Genomic DNA, 16,665 nt, shown 5'->3' with positions numbered 1-16,665 from the left:
TTTTTTTTTTTTTTTGCAGTACGCGGGCCTCCCACCGCTGCGGCCTCTCCCGTCGCGGAGCACAGGCTCCGGACGCGCAGGCCCAGCAGCCACGGCTCACGGGGCCAGCCGCTCCGCGACATGTGGGATCCTCCCTGACCGGGGCACGAACCCGCGTCCCCCGCATCGGCAGGCGGACCCCCAACCACCGCGCCACCAGGGAAGCCCTTTGCTGTTTCTTAAACATACCAATCGGGTCTCCTCCTGAGGGCCTTTGCACATCCTACTCCCTCTGCCGAGATAATCATGAGGGAGGCTCCCTTGCTTCATGGAGGTTTCTGCTCAAATATCACCTCCTCGGAGAGGCTGTCCCTACCATCCTGGCTTCCTTCCTGTCCCTTTCAATTCTTATATGCTTTTTATTTTTCTCTGAGCACTAAGTATTCATGAAACCGTCACTATTTATCTGTTTGTGTGTTTATTGCCTGATCTGCACTCGGTAGAGTCAGCTCCATGAGGGGAAGGACTGTGTCTCCATTCACTGCTCTATCCCTGGCCCTTAGCACCATCTGACACATAAGGAGCACTCAGGAGCACATGGTCAATGAACGAATGAATAAGCGAATAAAGAGGTCAGCTGTTTTTGTCCATGCTGCGGACATGTTCATTCACCCAGCTCTTAAACAAGTACTATGTCAAACACCTACTGTGTGCCGGGCACTGTGCTAGGCACTGGGGATAGAGTGGTGAGCACAACAGACCTGGTGCTTGCCCTCAGGAAGCTCACTGTCTGGTGGGAGAGACAGACTCTAAAGATGCAGCTTCACTAATTACCATGTAATCACAGCGCATATCAACAAGCATCTCTACCTTACCACTCTGAAACTGAACTCCTGATTTTCTCCCCAAACCTGTTCCTCCACACCGTCCCTGTCTCAGAAAATCACAACTCCATCTGTCTAGCTACTCAGAACAAAACCCTTGGATGTGTCTCCTGCCCTTCCACCCCAGAGCCATCATATCGGGAAATCCTATTGGTTCTATCCTCAAAATCTGTGCAGAATCCGCCCCTTCTCTCCACTCCACCACCACCCCGAGCCGAGCCACGGCCATGTTGCTGTCTTGTGGAAAGATCCTCTGCCTGGCCTCTCTGCTTCCATTCTTGCCCTCCCGCAGCAGCCAGGGAGAGCTTTCTAAACCTTAGAGCAGACCATGCCTCTCCTCTGCTCCAAACCCTCCAGTGAGTCCCCATCTCACTCAGAGAAACCCCAGGCTCTTCCAGAGAATCTGCATGATCTGACCTCACCTCCTGCCACTCACGCTTCACCCACAAAAACCCATCTGGGTCACTCCCTTACTTCCTTCAGGTCCCGCTCAAACGTCATCACATCAGTGAGACCTTCCTGATACCCTTAATAAAGCAGCAACCCAGCCCTCCTCAGCATTCTGGCCTGCTTTATTTTGTCCCTTAGTATTTATCTCTACCTGACATATTCTATATTTTCCCTCTGCCCCCAGCTATAATGTAAGTACCCTGAGAGCAGGGACTTCATCAGATTTTCACATGATGTAACCCCAAATCACCTGGAACCAGTCCTGCTACAAGAAGATACTACTGGGGGCTTCCCTGGTGGCGTAGTGGTTGAGAGTCCGCCTGCCAATGCAGGAGACATGGGTTCGTGCCCCGGTCCGGGAAGATCCCACATGCCGCGGAGCGGCTGGGCCCGTGAGCCATGGCCGCTGAGCCTGTGCATCCGGAGCCTGTGCCCCGCAACGGGAGAGGCCACAACAGTGAGAGGCCCACATGGACCAAAAAAAAAAAAAAAAAAAAAAAAAGGAAGATACTACTGGCTGCCAGAATGAATGAGGAAGGAAAAGGGTAAGGTGCTATGGGAGCACCTGACCAGGAGTGCCAGTTAAGACCTGGGCATCAGGGAAGTCTTCCCTGTAGAGGTGTCATGGGAGCTGAGCTGGAGCTAACCAGGTGAAGAGAGATAGAAAGGGCAGTCCGGGCAGGTAGAAGGACATGGGCAGAGGCCTTGATTCCAGAAGGGGTTTGATTTATTTGAGGAACAGAGAGAAGGCCAATGTTGCTGCGGCTTAAGGAGTAAGGAGGCTAAAAGGGCAGCAGGACCCAATCATTCAAGGCCCAGAAGTTCACATTACAGATTTTGATTTTGTCCGTCAAAACAGTGGGACAAAGGGTTCTAAACATGACTTGGTTGATGTTTTTAAAAGGTCACTCTGGCTGCTGTGTGATGAATGGATCACAAGGAACAAGAGCCGAAGCAGGCACCAGTGTGAGGGCTGCTACGACTGTCTGGGTGAGAGACAGCAGGGGCTTGGACCAGGGGCTGGCTGTGGGGAGAGAGAAATGGACACATGTGAGATATGTCTGGGGAGAGGCAGAGGGCTGGGGAAACAGATTTTCCTAATGCTGCCATAGAGCCCACTTACCCAGACGGGCTGGGAGACGCCCTCCACGATCTTCCTGCAGAAGAAGCCTGGGTCGGCCTGGCGCTTCTCCTCCCCCCAGCGGATCATGTCCCTCCGAAAGGGCTCCTTGTAGGTGCTGGCATCCAGGAGTCTCTGGAAGTCTAAGCCGTGCTCCTGCCCAAAGCACATTCTGTTTATGCCACCACCCTCTCAACCTCACTTAGGTCTTCCCTAAAACAGAGGGAGGGCCACCCCTCCCCTCACCTGCCCTCCCTGAGGGCTGCCGCAAGGACTCGTGAGGTTGCTGCCAGGCCAGAGGCCTGCAGGGGAATGGGCCCTTGAAACTAAGAACTCCCAAACACTGGCAGATGGAAGAAACACCTTGGGATAATCCAGAGATTGTTTCAGTTTGTCTTTAAATGTGTGATGTGGTTTTCTCTTTTGCAACAGTTTTACCTTCCCAATTATCTCTGGCTTAAACTAAACCTGAAATTAGTTTACCTCCCTTGGGCACAGGCTTAGTCTTCAACTAAAGTGGAAAATCTGAAAACATCACATTCTGTGTCCTTCCACAACCCCTCTGGGATCGTTTGTCCCCATCCCAAAGCCCAGGAGACTTGGCTTCCCTGTCTCTCGCCCCTTCCCCTCACCCCCTTCCTCATCCCCAAATTCCTGCCACCTTTGCTGCATCAGCATCACTACATTTGGCTCTGGGCACTCCTGGACCCCTGGAGCAGGAGGAGCTATTCTGACTACCCGAGGGAACCCTTCCAGACCCAGCCTTCTCTTCTCCAGGGACACTGACAAGCAGGAGGGTCCATCCAGTGGGCCCAAGGATGGGAGGGGGTCTGAAAAACATCACTCAGTTCAGGTTTCAGCTCCCCTGGCATTCACTGCAGCAAGACCCTCTCCCGAAAGACTCAGTTTCTTCATGTACAAACTGAAGGGGCCGTGACCCAGCAAGTCAAGTCACCTACCTGCACCCTATTCCAAGTGGGGCCAGCAGCCATCTCCCATTTATAAACTATAAACTACTTTGCCATGTACTTTTTTTTTTTTTGGCTGCTTTCTCTAGTTGCGGCGAGCGGGGGCTTCTCTTCGTTGCGGTGCACGGGCTGTAGGCGCATGGACTTCAGTAGTTGTGGCACGTGAGCTCAGCCGTTGTGGCTCATGGGCTCTAGAGCACAGGCTCAGTAGCTGTTGCACACGGGCTTAGTTGCTCCGCGGCATGTGGGATCTTCCCAGACCAGAACTCGAACCCATGTCTCCTGCATTGGCAGGCAGATTCTTAACCACTGCACCACCAGGGAAGCCCTGCCATGTACTCTTTACCACAGGGGAAGATTAGCCACCAGGAGCATTATGGTCTGCTTGTCAATTATATTCCCCATTGCAACTTAAAAAATCAATGCATTAACATGTCATTTTGAATTTGTTTTCAAATGGGAGTAATGGATGAAGTGGTGCTGGACTTAAAAACAGCGGGCGCAGGCTGGCCTATCCGTCTCCTACTGGGGTTTTAGAAATGCAAACTCCTGCCCACTCACCTTACCCCACGCTCCAGCCTGGCTCACTGGTCTGGAGTGGGGCCTAATTTGGGAAGTTTGGAAGCAGATCAGTGGTTTTCAAACTGCTCCTCTGAGCCCTGGGGTTTGGAGGTGCCCAAGCCCCACTGGGGAAGGCTGAGTGCCTCCGCTCCACTCAGAGTCGCTCCCAGTCTATCTACTGGATACAAGGAATTTCTGCATCCAATTTCATTTGGGAAAGGTTCCCACTAAAAAAAAAAAAAAATTGAAAACCACTGAATCTGTTATTCCCAGGATCCCCCAGGCTGCCATCCTACAAATGGGTCTGTTTAGGTGGTGGGAGAAGACCCGATGGTACAGGAGAATGCTTCCCATGGAGGTGGGGCTGTCATATGGAAGGAGGGGACAAATTCATTTTGTGTGGACCCAGAAGTTCAGTCTCAGGCCAACTGACCAAGGGGCCATGAGCACAGGTCCCTGGAAGGGTGCACCTAGAGGTCAAGGACAGAAATGTAAGCGAAGATCAGGCTCTTTATTGTGTGTGGAGCTAATCCCACCCTCCAGGCTCCCTTTCTGAACTCTAAGATCCTGAGAGTTCCTATTTATTTTTTGCAGTCCTATTTTTTTTTAATCTACATGGTTCAAAATTCAAAAGGTAAACATCGTTTACAGGGAAAAATCTCTCTCCCTCCTCTGTTCCCCAGCCATGTAGGTCCCTTCCCTGGAGGCAGCCAATGGTCCAGTCTCTTATGTATCCTGCCCAGGCTTTTATACATCCCAAGCACCTAGAACGGTGCTGAATGCACCCCATAAATATTTGTTGAATGGCTAAGTATATGAGCAAATATATTTACAATTTTCCCCATTTTTATACAGATGCAGCATTCTCTATACACTGTTCTACATCTTGCTTTTGTCATGTGATTAAATTTCTAAGGGGAGAATTCCAAGGGTTGTTGCAGGCCAGCTTTAATGTGGGGGAGGGGGGTGATGTGTGTCATACTTTTTGAATAAGGGGACAGACCCTTACCAATAACACGGCATCATGGCTGCCAACTTGCGTCTACAGCCTTTTCTGGACACACTTTCCTGAACACGCTCTAGGGAGGTGGCCTGAAGTGAGTAAGGCCAATGGGAAAGAAACTTAAACAGAAGATGCCCCCAAAAGGTCCACTTATAGAAAGCGGAGAGCCGTCTGCCACCCTGCCAAAAGGAGTCAGAGAGATGCTGCTAGTGACTCAAGCAACAGCACAGCAACCAAAGCTCAGGAGCTGGCTTCTTCCAACCCACCAGATGCCACAGAACCACCACCTACCTGAGCATACTGCTCCTTGAGTGGACCGGAGAGCCGGAGGACAGCACACACGTCAGCTCCAAGTCTGTGAGACAGGGAGATCCGAACCCCGTTAACCTAAAGCTTCCAGGCCCCAGAACAGTGAAGCCCCATTTCTGCTACTGGCATCTATATAACTTTGTCAGGTCTCAACTTCCCTGATTTCCTCATCTGTAAAATGGGGATAACAATTTCTTTTCTGTCTCCCACAGGATTATTATGAAACTCGAATGTGAAAGAGCCCTGAAACTAACAGGGAAAACAAATAAAAGCATAATTATAGTGTGAACATCCTGGCAATATTCTGGCTGGATTCAGTTACTGCTGGGCCCCTGAACTAGTTCTCTCACAGCCAGGGAGGGGTATCTCAGTCTCAACTGACCTGGTCACCACACATAAATAACTCATTCATTCAGTTGTTCAATTTACTCAGCCAACCATTTGTTGGGTTCTATATTTGGATCCAGGTGATATGAATGTGAATAAGATACATGATTTCTGCCCTGACCTTGAGATGCTTACAGATTCACTTAAACACTGACATGGTGAGATAGATGTTCCTATTTCCATGTTTCAGATGAGGAAACTGGGGTTGAGTGAGGAAAACTGACTTACCCAAAGCACCGTTGCAAGTAACAAAGCCAATATGGGTAAAATAAATATAAAAGCCAACATTTAGTTCCTATGCCTTTACTAAATGCCGAGAATTGTTCCAAGCCCTTCATGTGCGTTATCTCATTTAATCCTCACAATCACCCTATTATTATCTCCATCTCACAGATGACAAAACTTTCACATGAGAAACTTGTACAGGCTTCCCTGGTGGCACAGTGGTTAAGAATCCGCCTGCCAATGCAGGGGACATGGGTTCGAGCCCTGGTCCGGGAAGATCCCACATGCCGTGGGGCAACTAAGCCCCGTACGCCACAACTACTGAGCCTGCACTCTAGATCCCACATGCCACAACTACTGAGCCCGTGTGCCACAACTACTGAAGCCCACGCACCTAGAGCCCATGCTCTGCAACCAGAGAAGCCACCGCAATGAGAAGCCCGTGCACCACAACGAAGAGTAACCCCCGCTCGCCACAACTAGAGAAAGCCCGTGCGCAGCAACGGAGACCCAACAGAGCCAAAAATAAATAAATAAATGTATTTATTTTAAAGAAAAGAAAAGAAACTTGTACAAGATCACACTCGAATAAGTAGTTGAGTCAGGATTTGAATCCCAGCAGTCTAATTCCAGAGCCTGTGCTTCTGATCGCGAATTGATTTATGTGTTGGGTGGTAAGAAGAAATGTTACTTAGGAAAAGGTGGTAGATACTTAGTGGTGAAGGATTAGGGTGGCAAATTCTGCCCTGGGCTTTTCTGCAACCTCTTAGAACCCCCATGGTGCCCCAAAGCAGCCTCCTGTTACCCTCACCACACTGGCTTTCAAGAGGAGAGGAGCCCCACTCCACGTTCTCAGGCTTCTGTGCTCTCCTAGCCCAACAAAAATGCTCCCACACAGAACACCTTGCTTTGGGAGAAAACCTGAGCAAAAGGTATTATTAGGAGAAGCAGTGAGGTAAAGCAAAAAGAACCCATTCCTTGGAACCCATTCCTTTGTGTTTCTGACAAGTTTGGGTTTGGGTTTTTGTTTGTTTGTTGTTTGTTTGTTTTTAACTTTTCAGAGTCTCAGTTTCTTCATCTGTGAAATGGAGATACTGATTAATAATACCACGCAGTACCTAACAACACTGTGTGACAACACAATAAAGGCTCAGTAAACCGCAGCGATTAGGTGGTATGTTGGGCAAGGATTCGTCTTTGAAGTCTGATATAACTGAGGTGTGGTCTGAGGCAAATCCTTTATCTGTGACTCAGTTTCCTTTTCTGTAACCATCACCTCGCAACACTGTCTGGAGGATTAAGAATGATGTATAAAAAGTGCCTTGGTAGTAACTGTTACTAACGCTTCTTGGAGAGACCTATAGCTTACAGTCTTCGGAGAGGTGGCCGCCTGGTTCTTTGAGGCGGGCGTGTGCAGACTGCTGTTTTACGTGACGGTGACAGTCCTTCACTTCTCGCCGCCCAGCGCTCCTTTTGCCCTGCAACCCGAGGACCTCAACTCCAAAGCTCACTCCATCACACCCCAACATACCCCTCGTGTCACGTGATTCGGGGTCGCCCCGGTCCTCCCCCTTCCCCGCCCCGCGGACACCTGCTCTGCAGCGCCTCGGTCACGAAGTCCTTCCCGGATTTCCTCTTCCCGCTGAACAGCAGCACCAGCCGCGGGGCGCCTCCCAGCGGGGCCATGGGGCCGCCACCCTTTGAGATCCCTAAAACTGACACTTTTCCCTACCCCCTTAAATCAGGCCACCGGGCCCAGAATGGACGCGGCCACTCGGTGGAGTGGCAACAAGGAGGGGTTCCGCCCCCGTCTTCTTCATGGCCGTGGAGAGGACTGTCAGCCCGCACACGTGCTTCCGTGCCTTTAAATTAAAGCCTGCACAAATGGATTATGGAGAGAAAGAAGGTTACTTCCTAGGGCAGCCTTCTAGCCTGAAGAAGCTCCCCTACCAGAACTCATTTGGAACCGTCCAACCCGCCCAGACTCTGACGTCACGGCCGCCTTCTTGGTCGCCCCGGTCCTCCCCCTTCCCCGCCCCGCGGACACCTGCTCTGCAGCGCCTCGGTCACGAAGTCCTTCCCGGATTTCCTCTTCCCGCTGAACAGCAGCACCAGCCGCGGGGCGCCTCCCAGCGGGGCCATGGGGCCGCCACCCTTTGAGATCCCTAAAACTGACACTTTTCCCTACCCCCTTAAATCAGGCCACCGGGCCCAGAATGGACGCGGCCACTCGGTGGAGTGGCAACAAGGAGGGGTTCCGCCCCCGTCTTCTTCATGGCCGTGGAGAGGACTGTCAGCCCGCACACGTGCTTCCGTGCCTTTAAATTAAAGCCTGCACAAATGGATTATGGAGAGAAAGAAGGTTACTTCCTAGGGCAGCCTTCTAGCCTGAAGAAGCTCCCCTACCAGAACTCATTTGGAACCGTCCAACCCGCCCAGACTCTGACGTCACGGTCCCGCCTTCTTAGCCGACACGCGTGACACGTGGGGGGGGGGGCGGGAATTGAACGCAACTATTTTCCCTCCGAGGGGGGGGGGTGACGTCTTAAAATTTTCTAAGTGAACCTCACATTGCCTTCCACACAACCCTACAAACATGAAAAAAAAAGAATAAACGTGTTCATGTTGAGAAAGTTTTCAAAACTGCCTGTTTGTGCATTTTAATGCATGTGCTAAAGCAAATCCGTATATGCCCCACAGGGAAAATAGGTCTTTCTGGATATGAAATGAGGCGAGGACTCGAGGGGTGTGTCTGGTGACGTCATGCTGGGGAGGGGCTTAGACAAACGAGTTATTTTTTCGTTAAACGGGTTTTGTAATTGGAGAGGCCACTACAGTTCGACCTTTAAGCCCAGAGAGAAGATTCACATAGCTTTTCTAGCCTCAGCCTCCTTTCCAAAGGTTTTCTGAAGCGAGAGCTTGGAATGACATCAACAGAATAGGTTTAAAAGGGACTTTGAAGCCACCCGTGGACGAGATTACCTAGTTGGGTTTTTTTTTTTTTTTTGGTTTTGGTTTTTTGGTTCTTTGTTTGTTGAGATTACCTAGTTTTATCTGGAGTCTAGCTCTCAGCCAGGAGTTCAAGGGGCAAAAATAAGTGGTGGTGATCTGCCTCTTCCCTGAATTCCCACTTCTGCCCACAGCAGCTGACAGCTAGTCCCAGTTAAGTAAGTGGAGTCATCTTTAGCTATGACTCGCTGCCCTGTATCTCTCTGAGCTTGTCAAGACAGAGCCTGCAACCCATTACTGCCTCCATTTTACAAGCTATCATATCAAGATAAGTGAGGTTTTCTTTGGGAAAAAACATTAATTCTCTGAATATTGAAAAGATGGCACAGGAGAAGCTAAGGAAAGTAGAATGGTCAATGGTCAGGTGCACAAAGAATGGACTTCAGGAAGGTCTTTTTTCTTGTAACTCTGAAAGCACTGTACATATCCATGCACTTAGAAGGCAGCATGGAGTTGTAATCCCGGCTCTGACACTTCGCAGGAATGTAGCCACCTCACAGGGTTACAATAAGAAGGAAATGAGGAAAAAAATGATAAAATACAATAAAAATGCTTTGTATATTCTCGTGTCATCCAGATATGGAGTTATTTATTCTGAGCATTGTGTGATTTCAAAGTTTATACTCCAACACAGGATCAGATTTCCCAGCTCACCTTCAACAAGCATTTATTTGGGACTCCACTGAAAGCACCAATCCCACCTCTGCCAGCAGAGACTAGGAAGGATTAACTGCACTCACCCTCCTGCTTTCCTGAGTCATCACTAAGAAGTCAGAACTCCCAGAGTCTCTTCCCTCACCTGACCAAACTACACCCCACCCCTTCCCCACACCCCACCCCTTCCCTCACCCCTCCTAGAATAAAGCCCCCTGGAATTCCCAGTGATCAGAAAACATCCCCCACACCCCAGCCTCTTCTCAGTAGCTCTCTCCTGCTCCCTGCCTCAACTGAACCTCACTGTCCCCTATTACCCTCCCAGTGGAGGCCTCTTATTCTCCCCCAGCCCTCAGACCTCAGCATACATAAACTTGGTGTCTGTCATCTCCCTCTCGCCCCATTTCAGCTTCCAGACCATTCCTCCTCTGCTTCTTGGAAAACTCTGGCTTCTCTAAGACTCATACCACCTGGCTGAGCTACCCTTTTCCCCTCTTCAGTGTTGACAACCACCAATCCTGATGCTCGTTCTCATGTACTGAGACTCAGCCACTGGCGCCTTGTCTTCTTGTCCACCCGGTTCCCATCGACATTCTCAGTGATTTCACTATCCTAGTGGTCAGCCCATCCAACACCCTGACAGCCCAAAGCCTTGACCTCAGATGTCCAAAGTCTTTTTTCTTCCTCTGCTCCTCAGACACCAGCTCCCATGGACACACCCTGGGACTTGTCATCACCAGAAACCATTCAACCTGCAAATTCACACACCCATCCACCCTACCCTCCAAGGTCACTTGCTCAAGCACTCCCCAGAGGAGTGCTTCCCTCCCAGGGCCCATGAAACTCTTCATATGTTATATAACATCGGCTCCTCCTTCCTTCCACAACCAAAGGGAACATCAAATAAGTGAATATGTGTGGAAAGCTTTCCTGATCTGTACAGGACTGCACAAATGTGAGGCACTATTTTTAGGGTAGAACAGGCTGGTCTAAAGGCCAGGCTGCTGCAGAGGGTGAGGCAGGAAAGGGGGAAGGAGCAGGAGTGTCTGACAGGAGCAGAGACCACCCAGGAAGGGAGCGGCCAGATTTCTTGGGGACTGAGATTGGAAGCCAGAGATGCCGGACACTGCTGCCCAATGAGGGTTCCGGAAGATGACACCTGAGGAAGCCAGTGCTGGCCCCCAAAGACAGAGAAGTACCCCCAGAACTCAGGAATACAGTTACCTCTGAGAGTCACCCCTCACTAAAGGGGCAGACCATTTAAAGAGAGGTTTGCCTCACTGACCCAGAAGACAGCTTAGAAGGAAGCCCTGTTTGAAGGAAGCCTGCTCACTGTATTAACACACCCAGAGACAGGATGAGCCTGCAGGGGAGCAGCTCATACAGCTCTGCAGAGCCTAGAAGAGGGAGGAGCTGGGCTTGTCAGTGCCCCTCCAACCCTGCCCAGGCAGAGGAAACCCCGAACAGGAGGTACCAAGGTCTGCCCGTCCCGGGCAAGCCTGTCCCACAGTGGAACCAGACGCCATCCTGGCTCAGCAACACCACCAGTTACCCTTGCTTCAGCTCCATGCTCTGGTTCCAGTTTATCTTCCCATGATCGTTGTCCAACTGACCCAAGCATTTCCCTCTGCTGGCGTGGTCAGTGTAAATGTGACTTGTGAATCAGTCCTCATGTGTTTGACGATCACTGCTTCAGGGGCAATGGAGCCTGGCAGATGAAGGTCAGAATGCGGTGGGGTTGTAAGAAAGTAGTACAACAGGGAAAGAAAAGAGGGGGAGTCTGAGTCTATGAGAAGATGATGGAGAGAAGTCCATTCATTCATTCATTCAACATGTATTTAAATTTCTAAAACGTGCCAGGTACTGCTAGAGATGCAACAGTAAACCAAACAGAGACTACTCTCAGCATTTATTCTCATGGGAGACAGGCAATCTCAAGACAGCTTAAAAAGGGAGCATGAGGGACTTCCCTGGTGGTGCAGTGGTTAAGAATCCGCCTGCCAATGCAGGGGACAAGGGTTCGAGCCCTGGTCTGGGAAGATCCCACATGCCGCGGAGCAACTAAGCCCATGTGCCACAACTACTGAGCCCACGTGCTGCAACTACTGAAGCCCACGTGCCTACAGTGCGTGCTCCACCACAAAAGAAGCCACCAAGATGAGAAGCCTGCACACTGCAACGAAGAGTAGCCCCTGCTCGCCACAACTAGAGAAAGCCCTCACGCAGCAACGAAGACCCAATGCAGCCAAAAATAAATAAATAAATTTATTATTTTTTTAAAAAGGGGAGCATGAGAGGGACTTCCCTGGCAGTCCAGTGGTTAAGACTCCGCCCTTCCAATGCAGGGGGTGCAGGTTCGAGCCCTGGTCTAGGAACTAAGATCCCACATACTGCTCAGCATGGCAAAAAAAAAAACATGGGGCATGAGAGCCTTCATCCCAGAATTGGAGAGGGAAAATTGATATAAATTACCACTTGCAGGATGCTCTGGTATAAACTGGAAATGGCTCTATGCATCCTCATAGATGTTGTTCCCTCTGCCTGAAACATCCTTCCCATCTTTTTGCCGTGAAACAAACTCCGACTTGTACTTTAACACTTAGCTTGTCTTGCGTCCTTCAGTGAGCCTTCCCTGACCTCCCATCCCATCTGACGTAGACACCTGTTTTCTATGCTCCTGATTGACATACCCTATGCTCACTCCTACATAGCATCTTACACTACATTGTAACTGTCAATTTACTCACTTCTCTCCCCCTAGATAGCTAATAGTTAATATTTATTGAGCTTTTACTATGTGCCAGACCTTTTCTCAATCATATGACATAAACAATACTACCCCTACTTAAAAATGAGACAACCGAAGCTCATTATAACTAAGAGATCTGCCCAGGCATTCACCAAATAGATTGCTGTACATTGCCCCCAACCCTGGGATCCCACACCAAAGAGAAGGGGCAAAACAACTTCCAAACAAACAACTAAAGAATCTGACACTTAGGATCCCACTCCTCTCATGAACCCCCTCCCCCAAATTCTTTAAGTACCCAGTGAGGATGAAGCCAGAGAAAATATAAGGTATGGCCAGCTCTCACTTTGTCTGGTTCTCTAACTTTAAGAAATGCAGCAGGCAGAAGATGTCCCTGGAGGTGAGAGGCTGCTTGCTCAAGGGGATGCCAAGGGAGCAACCAACCTCCCACCAGACAGTGTGCCCCCTCCAGCAGACCAATGGAAAGTTGGATTCTCCTGTTCAGTCCTTGGTCTACAAATTATTTCCATCACTGTAAGGTAGAGATTTTACCTTCATTTTTATGGCTAAGGAAACTGAGGCACAATTCAATGAATATTGTACAGCCAAGATAAAATTTGAGCAATCTGTAAATTAATATATAGAAAAACAGGGGCTTCCCTGGTGGCGCAGTGGCTAAGAATCCGCCTGCCAGCTCAGGAGACATGGGTTCGAGCCCTGGTCTGGGAAGATCCCACATGCCGCAGAGCAACTAAGCCAGTGCGCCACAACTACTGAGCCTGCGCTCTAGAGCCTGTGAGCCACAACTACTGAAGCCCGCGCACCTAGAGCCCATGCTCTGCAACAAGAGAAGCCATGCAATGAGAAGCCCGCACACCACAACGGAGAGTAGCCCCCACTCGCCACAACTAGAGAAAGCCTGTGCGCAACAACGAAGACCCAATGCAACCAAAAATAAGTAAATAAATTTTAAAAAATAATAATAATAAAAAATTGATTTTAAAAAAAGAAATTATTAAAAAAATATATATATAGAAAAACATGCCTCTAGCATTCAAAGAGCATCTACAACAGCCGGTAAATACTTTTAACTTCATACTCCTGTTTTATCATGTCCATAATGTAGGCAAAGCGCTATGCAAAAAGTAAATGAAACATAGAATGACCATTTGATGAGCAAGTCCACTTCTGGTTATATATCCAACAGATTTGCACGTAAGTCTCAAACAGATATACAACTCTCGTTCATAGCAGCACTAGTCACAATAGTCAAAAGATGAAAACAATTCAAATGTCCATCAACAGATGAATGAGTAAACTAAATGTGACACATATTTACAATGGAATATTATTCAGCCTTACAAAAGAATAAAATTCTCATACATGCTATAATAATAATGATGCTGACGATGATGATGATGTAGGCAAAGCAAGGATCCTCCAATTTTCAAAAGAAATAAGCTCCAAAAATTGAACTAGCGTACCCAAGGATGGTGGCTACATCTAAATCTTGAATACAGTGAGAGAACAGAGATTCTTCTTTAACCAAAGATTCATGACTTTGAGACATAGTTTTGTTTTTCCATTAGATTATTTTGTGGTGAAGGTAACCTTGTAGCTGGGGAACAAACACCACTTCAGCTACTATGAAAGAGTGATTTAGGGGAGTTCCCTGATTGCCTAGAGGTTAGGTTCTGGGCTTTCACTGCCGTGACCTGGGTTCAACCCCTGGTCAGGGAACTGAGATCCTGCAAGCTGCGTGGGGCAGCCAAAAAACAAAAAAGGAGTGGTTTATTGATTTCATCTGATTTATTTAATAGTCAGTGATAAAGGTTGATGTTTATTTTCTCTTTTTTTGATTTTTATTTTATATTGGAGTATAGTTGATTTACAATGTTCTGTTGGTTTCAGGTGTACAGCAAAGTGATTCAGTTATACATATACATATATCCATTCTCTTTCAGATTCTTTTCCCATAAGGTTATTACAGAATATTGAGTAAGAGTTCCCTGTGCTATACAGTAGGTCCTTGTTGGTTATCCATTTTATATATAGTAGTTAATCCCAAACTCCAAATTTATCCCTCCGCCCCCACCTTTCCCCTCTGGGACTGTTATTTAACAATCTTAGTGATAAACGTTGATGTTTATTTTCCAAAGGATATTGAGACACGTGCCTCAGAGTCAGGAGCTAGAAGTGGTGGAGCCAAGTCTGTGTGGCTCCAAAGCCAGCATTTTCCCAGCCAGGGCAGCCCCCTGGACCTGCAGGTCTGGCCTCAGCAGGCAGTGGCCACTCCTTCCCATGTTCCTCCCCCCAACACTGAACTCAACACCCACCAGGTTGCTGGAAAGAATATCAAGTGGTACCAGCCCAGGGCCAGGCACAGAGTATAAGTGCTCCGAAAGTGATTGACAAATAACTAAATGAGTGAATGAATGGGGGCTCTTAGGCGGAGAGTTGGGGGGCCTGGATTCACTCCTGAGGCTAGAAGGGCCCTTTATGGGTATCCTCAAGCCTGAGACCTCATAACCCCACACTCAGTTGCTCTGGTTCCAGGGCTGCTCTCAGAGGTCCCTCTCTCCCTCTCAGCCCAGTCCACCGCAGGGCCACCTTCCTGTCCCTCCCGCTGCTGCCCCCCTGTGGCCACCACCAGGCATCTCTGCAGAAGAAGCCATGAGTGAAGTCAGTGCTCATGGGGCAGCAGAGGAAGACCTGCCTTGGAGCAAGCCGCCCCTCCAGACCTCACCTCAGAGCCTAAGTGCCAAGCACGAAGAGCCAGAGAGAGGAGCGGAGGCAGGAAGAACAGGGGACTCTTAGTCAGGCGTCAGCAGCCCTGGGCTCCGGTCTCCACTCTGTCCCTAGCAAGCTTTGTGACCTTGGACAAGTCACTTCCCTCTCGGGGCCTCAGTTTCCACCTCTGAACAACAAAAGAGGTAGGACTGATGCCCATGACAGGCCCTTCCAGGGCGGGCCTTCTACCCACTAGCTGAGGCCAATCAGGTGGCAGCTGGTGGTCAGAGAGGAAATGCCTCCAGGGCCAGGTGCCCCAAGTAGCTGAAGTAGGGGACACACAGGCCCAGGGAGGCAGAGTTGGTTAAAGGGACCCACAGATGGGAGCTCAGATATTGTTTCCAACCCCTGGGTCAGCTCTGGGGAAGGGGGTGTGGCAAGCAGCAGTTCCAGACACTTCAAATGCCCACTGGTGTCCTAAGGGCTGCCCAGGGGCCAGTCTTCCTCCACTGTCACTGTCCAGCTATGATGGGACCTGAGGCAAGTCACCTCCTCTCTCACTTTCAGTTCTTCATCTGTATAAAAGAGAGAGATTCATGGCCTTCCCTTCATTAAGGTCTACTCCGTGAGATAAAAGGTAGAGAAAAGGCTCTGAAAGATCCCAGCCCCAGGAGATGAGAGGGGTGGCCTGTTTTTCTGCAGACCTCATGCCACGGTTCCTGCACTGGGCCCTCCCTACAAAACTGCCCCAACGAGGGCCCAGGCCACATTCCAGATGAGCAAGCATTTCTGGCGGATCCGTTTGGCCCACGAGTGACTGAGCTTCCAAAGGGGGCCATCTAACACTTCCCTCTGCACGGTGCATGGCTTCAGGCTTCTGCCCATCCTGCCCCACCCAATGACCTGTCTCTGACTTTGAAAAGGGTCTCAGTGATGACCTCAGTGGACGACTCACTCCCCTCTGCTGTGTGTCTCCCATCAGGCCCAGTAAAGGTAAGTGTACAGACTGGTAAGAATTTCTCCAAAGGGCCCCTGCCCTGGAAAGGAACGTGGGCGTGGGGTGGGGGGTAGGAGGGACACAAGGACTGGGAGGTGGGGACGTGCAACTTGATGGAGCAGAGGGGAGACCTGCCGGGAGGCTGGCTCTATCCCTATTCCATATCCTGTACAATCAAGCCCAGCAGCTTCCCCGTCCCCACCCTGCCCACACACCCCACCTCCACTTCACCCCCATCCCCGCCCCTACAAGACCAGCTTCGGCCTTTCCTTCTTTCCTGATATTGCACGAGGATGCAGTCATCCACCTGTCATGAGGCTGGGAAGCTCCGAGTGTCCTTGACTCCTCCCTCTCCCTTGTCCTTGCCCCATCCAAGGCCAGTCCATTCTAATTCGCAGCTCTAAATCAGGCCTGTGTGATCTCCCTCCTGAGCTGCTGGCTGACACCTCCTAACTACCTCCAATTTCACATCTCTCCATTCCACCCTTCCGGCTGCCAGCTGCCCTGCACCCATGTGTATCTCCCTTTTCGTGCCCCCTGCCCCTCAGTGCCTTCAGTGGCACCCCTCCCCATTTGCTATGGTAAAGCTCCCTGCTTAGACTTGCAGGCAGGCCTGGGGGAGAACTTGCTTCCTTACAGA

General features: G+C 49.8%; 1 protein-coding gene across 1 annotated transcript in view; it reads right to left on the bottom strand.

The window, feature by feature from the left end:
- Positions 1-7,650, bottom strand: part of PMVK (phosphomevalonate kinase) — a 10,134-nt gene extending 2,484 nt beyond the window's left edge. Inside the window, exons 1-3 of the mRNA XM_007457985.1 lie at positions 7,478-7,650; positions 5,257-5,320; positions 2,437-2,589 (exon numbers count right to left, since the gene is read on the bottom strand). Of these exons, the coding sequence (XP_007458047.1) occupies positions 2,437-2,589; positions 5,257-5,320; positions 7,478-7,572 (312 nt within the window). The 5' untranslated portion in view covers positions 7,573-7,650. The remainder of the gene's footprint in view (positions 1-2,436; positions 2,590-5,256; positions 5,321-7,477) is intronic.
- Positions 7,651-16,665: the final 9,015 nt, after the last annotated feature.

Source organism: Lipotes vexillifer, unplaced genomic scaffold (genome assembly GCF_000442215.2).
Source record: "Lipotes vexillifer unplaced genomic scaffold, Lipotes_vexillifer_v1.1 scaffold238, whole genome shotgun sequence".
In the NCBI taxonomy this organism is placed as follows: Eukaryota; Metazoa; Chordata; class Mammalia; order Artiodactyla; family Lipotidae; genus Lipotes; species Lipotes vexillifer.
This window is presented reverse-complemented; position numbering and strand designations above follow the sequence as displayed.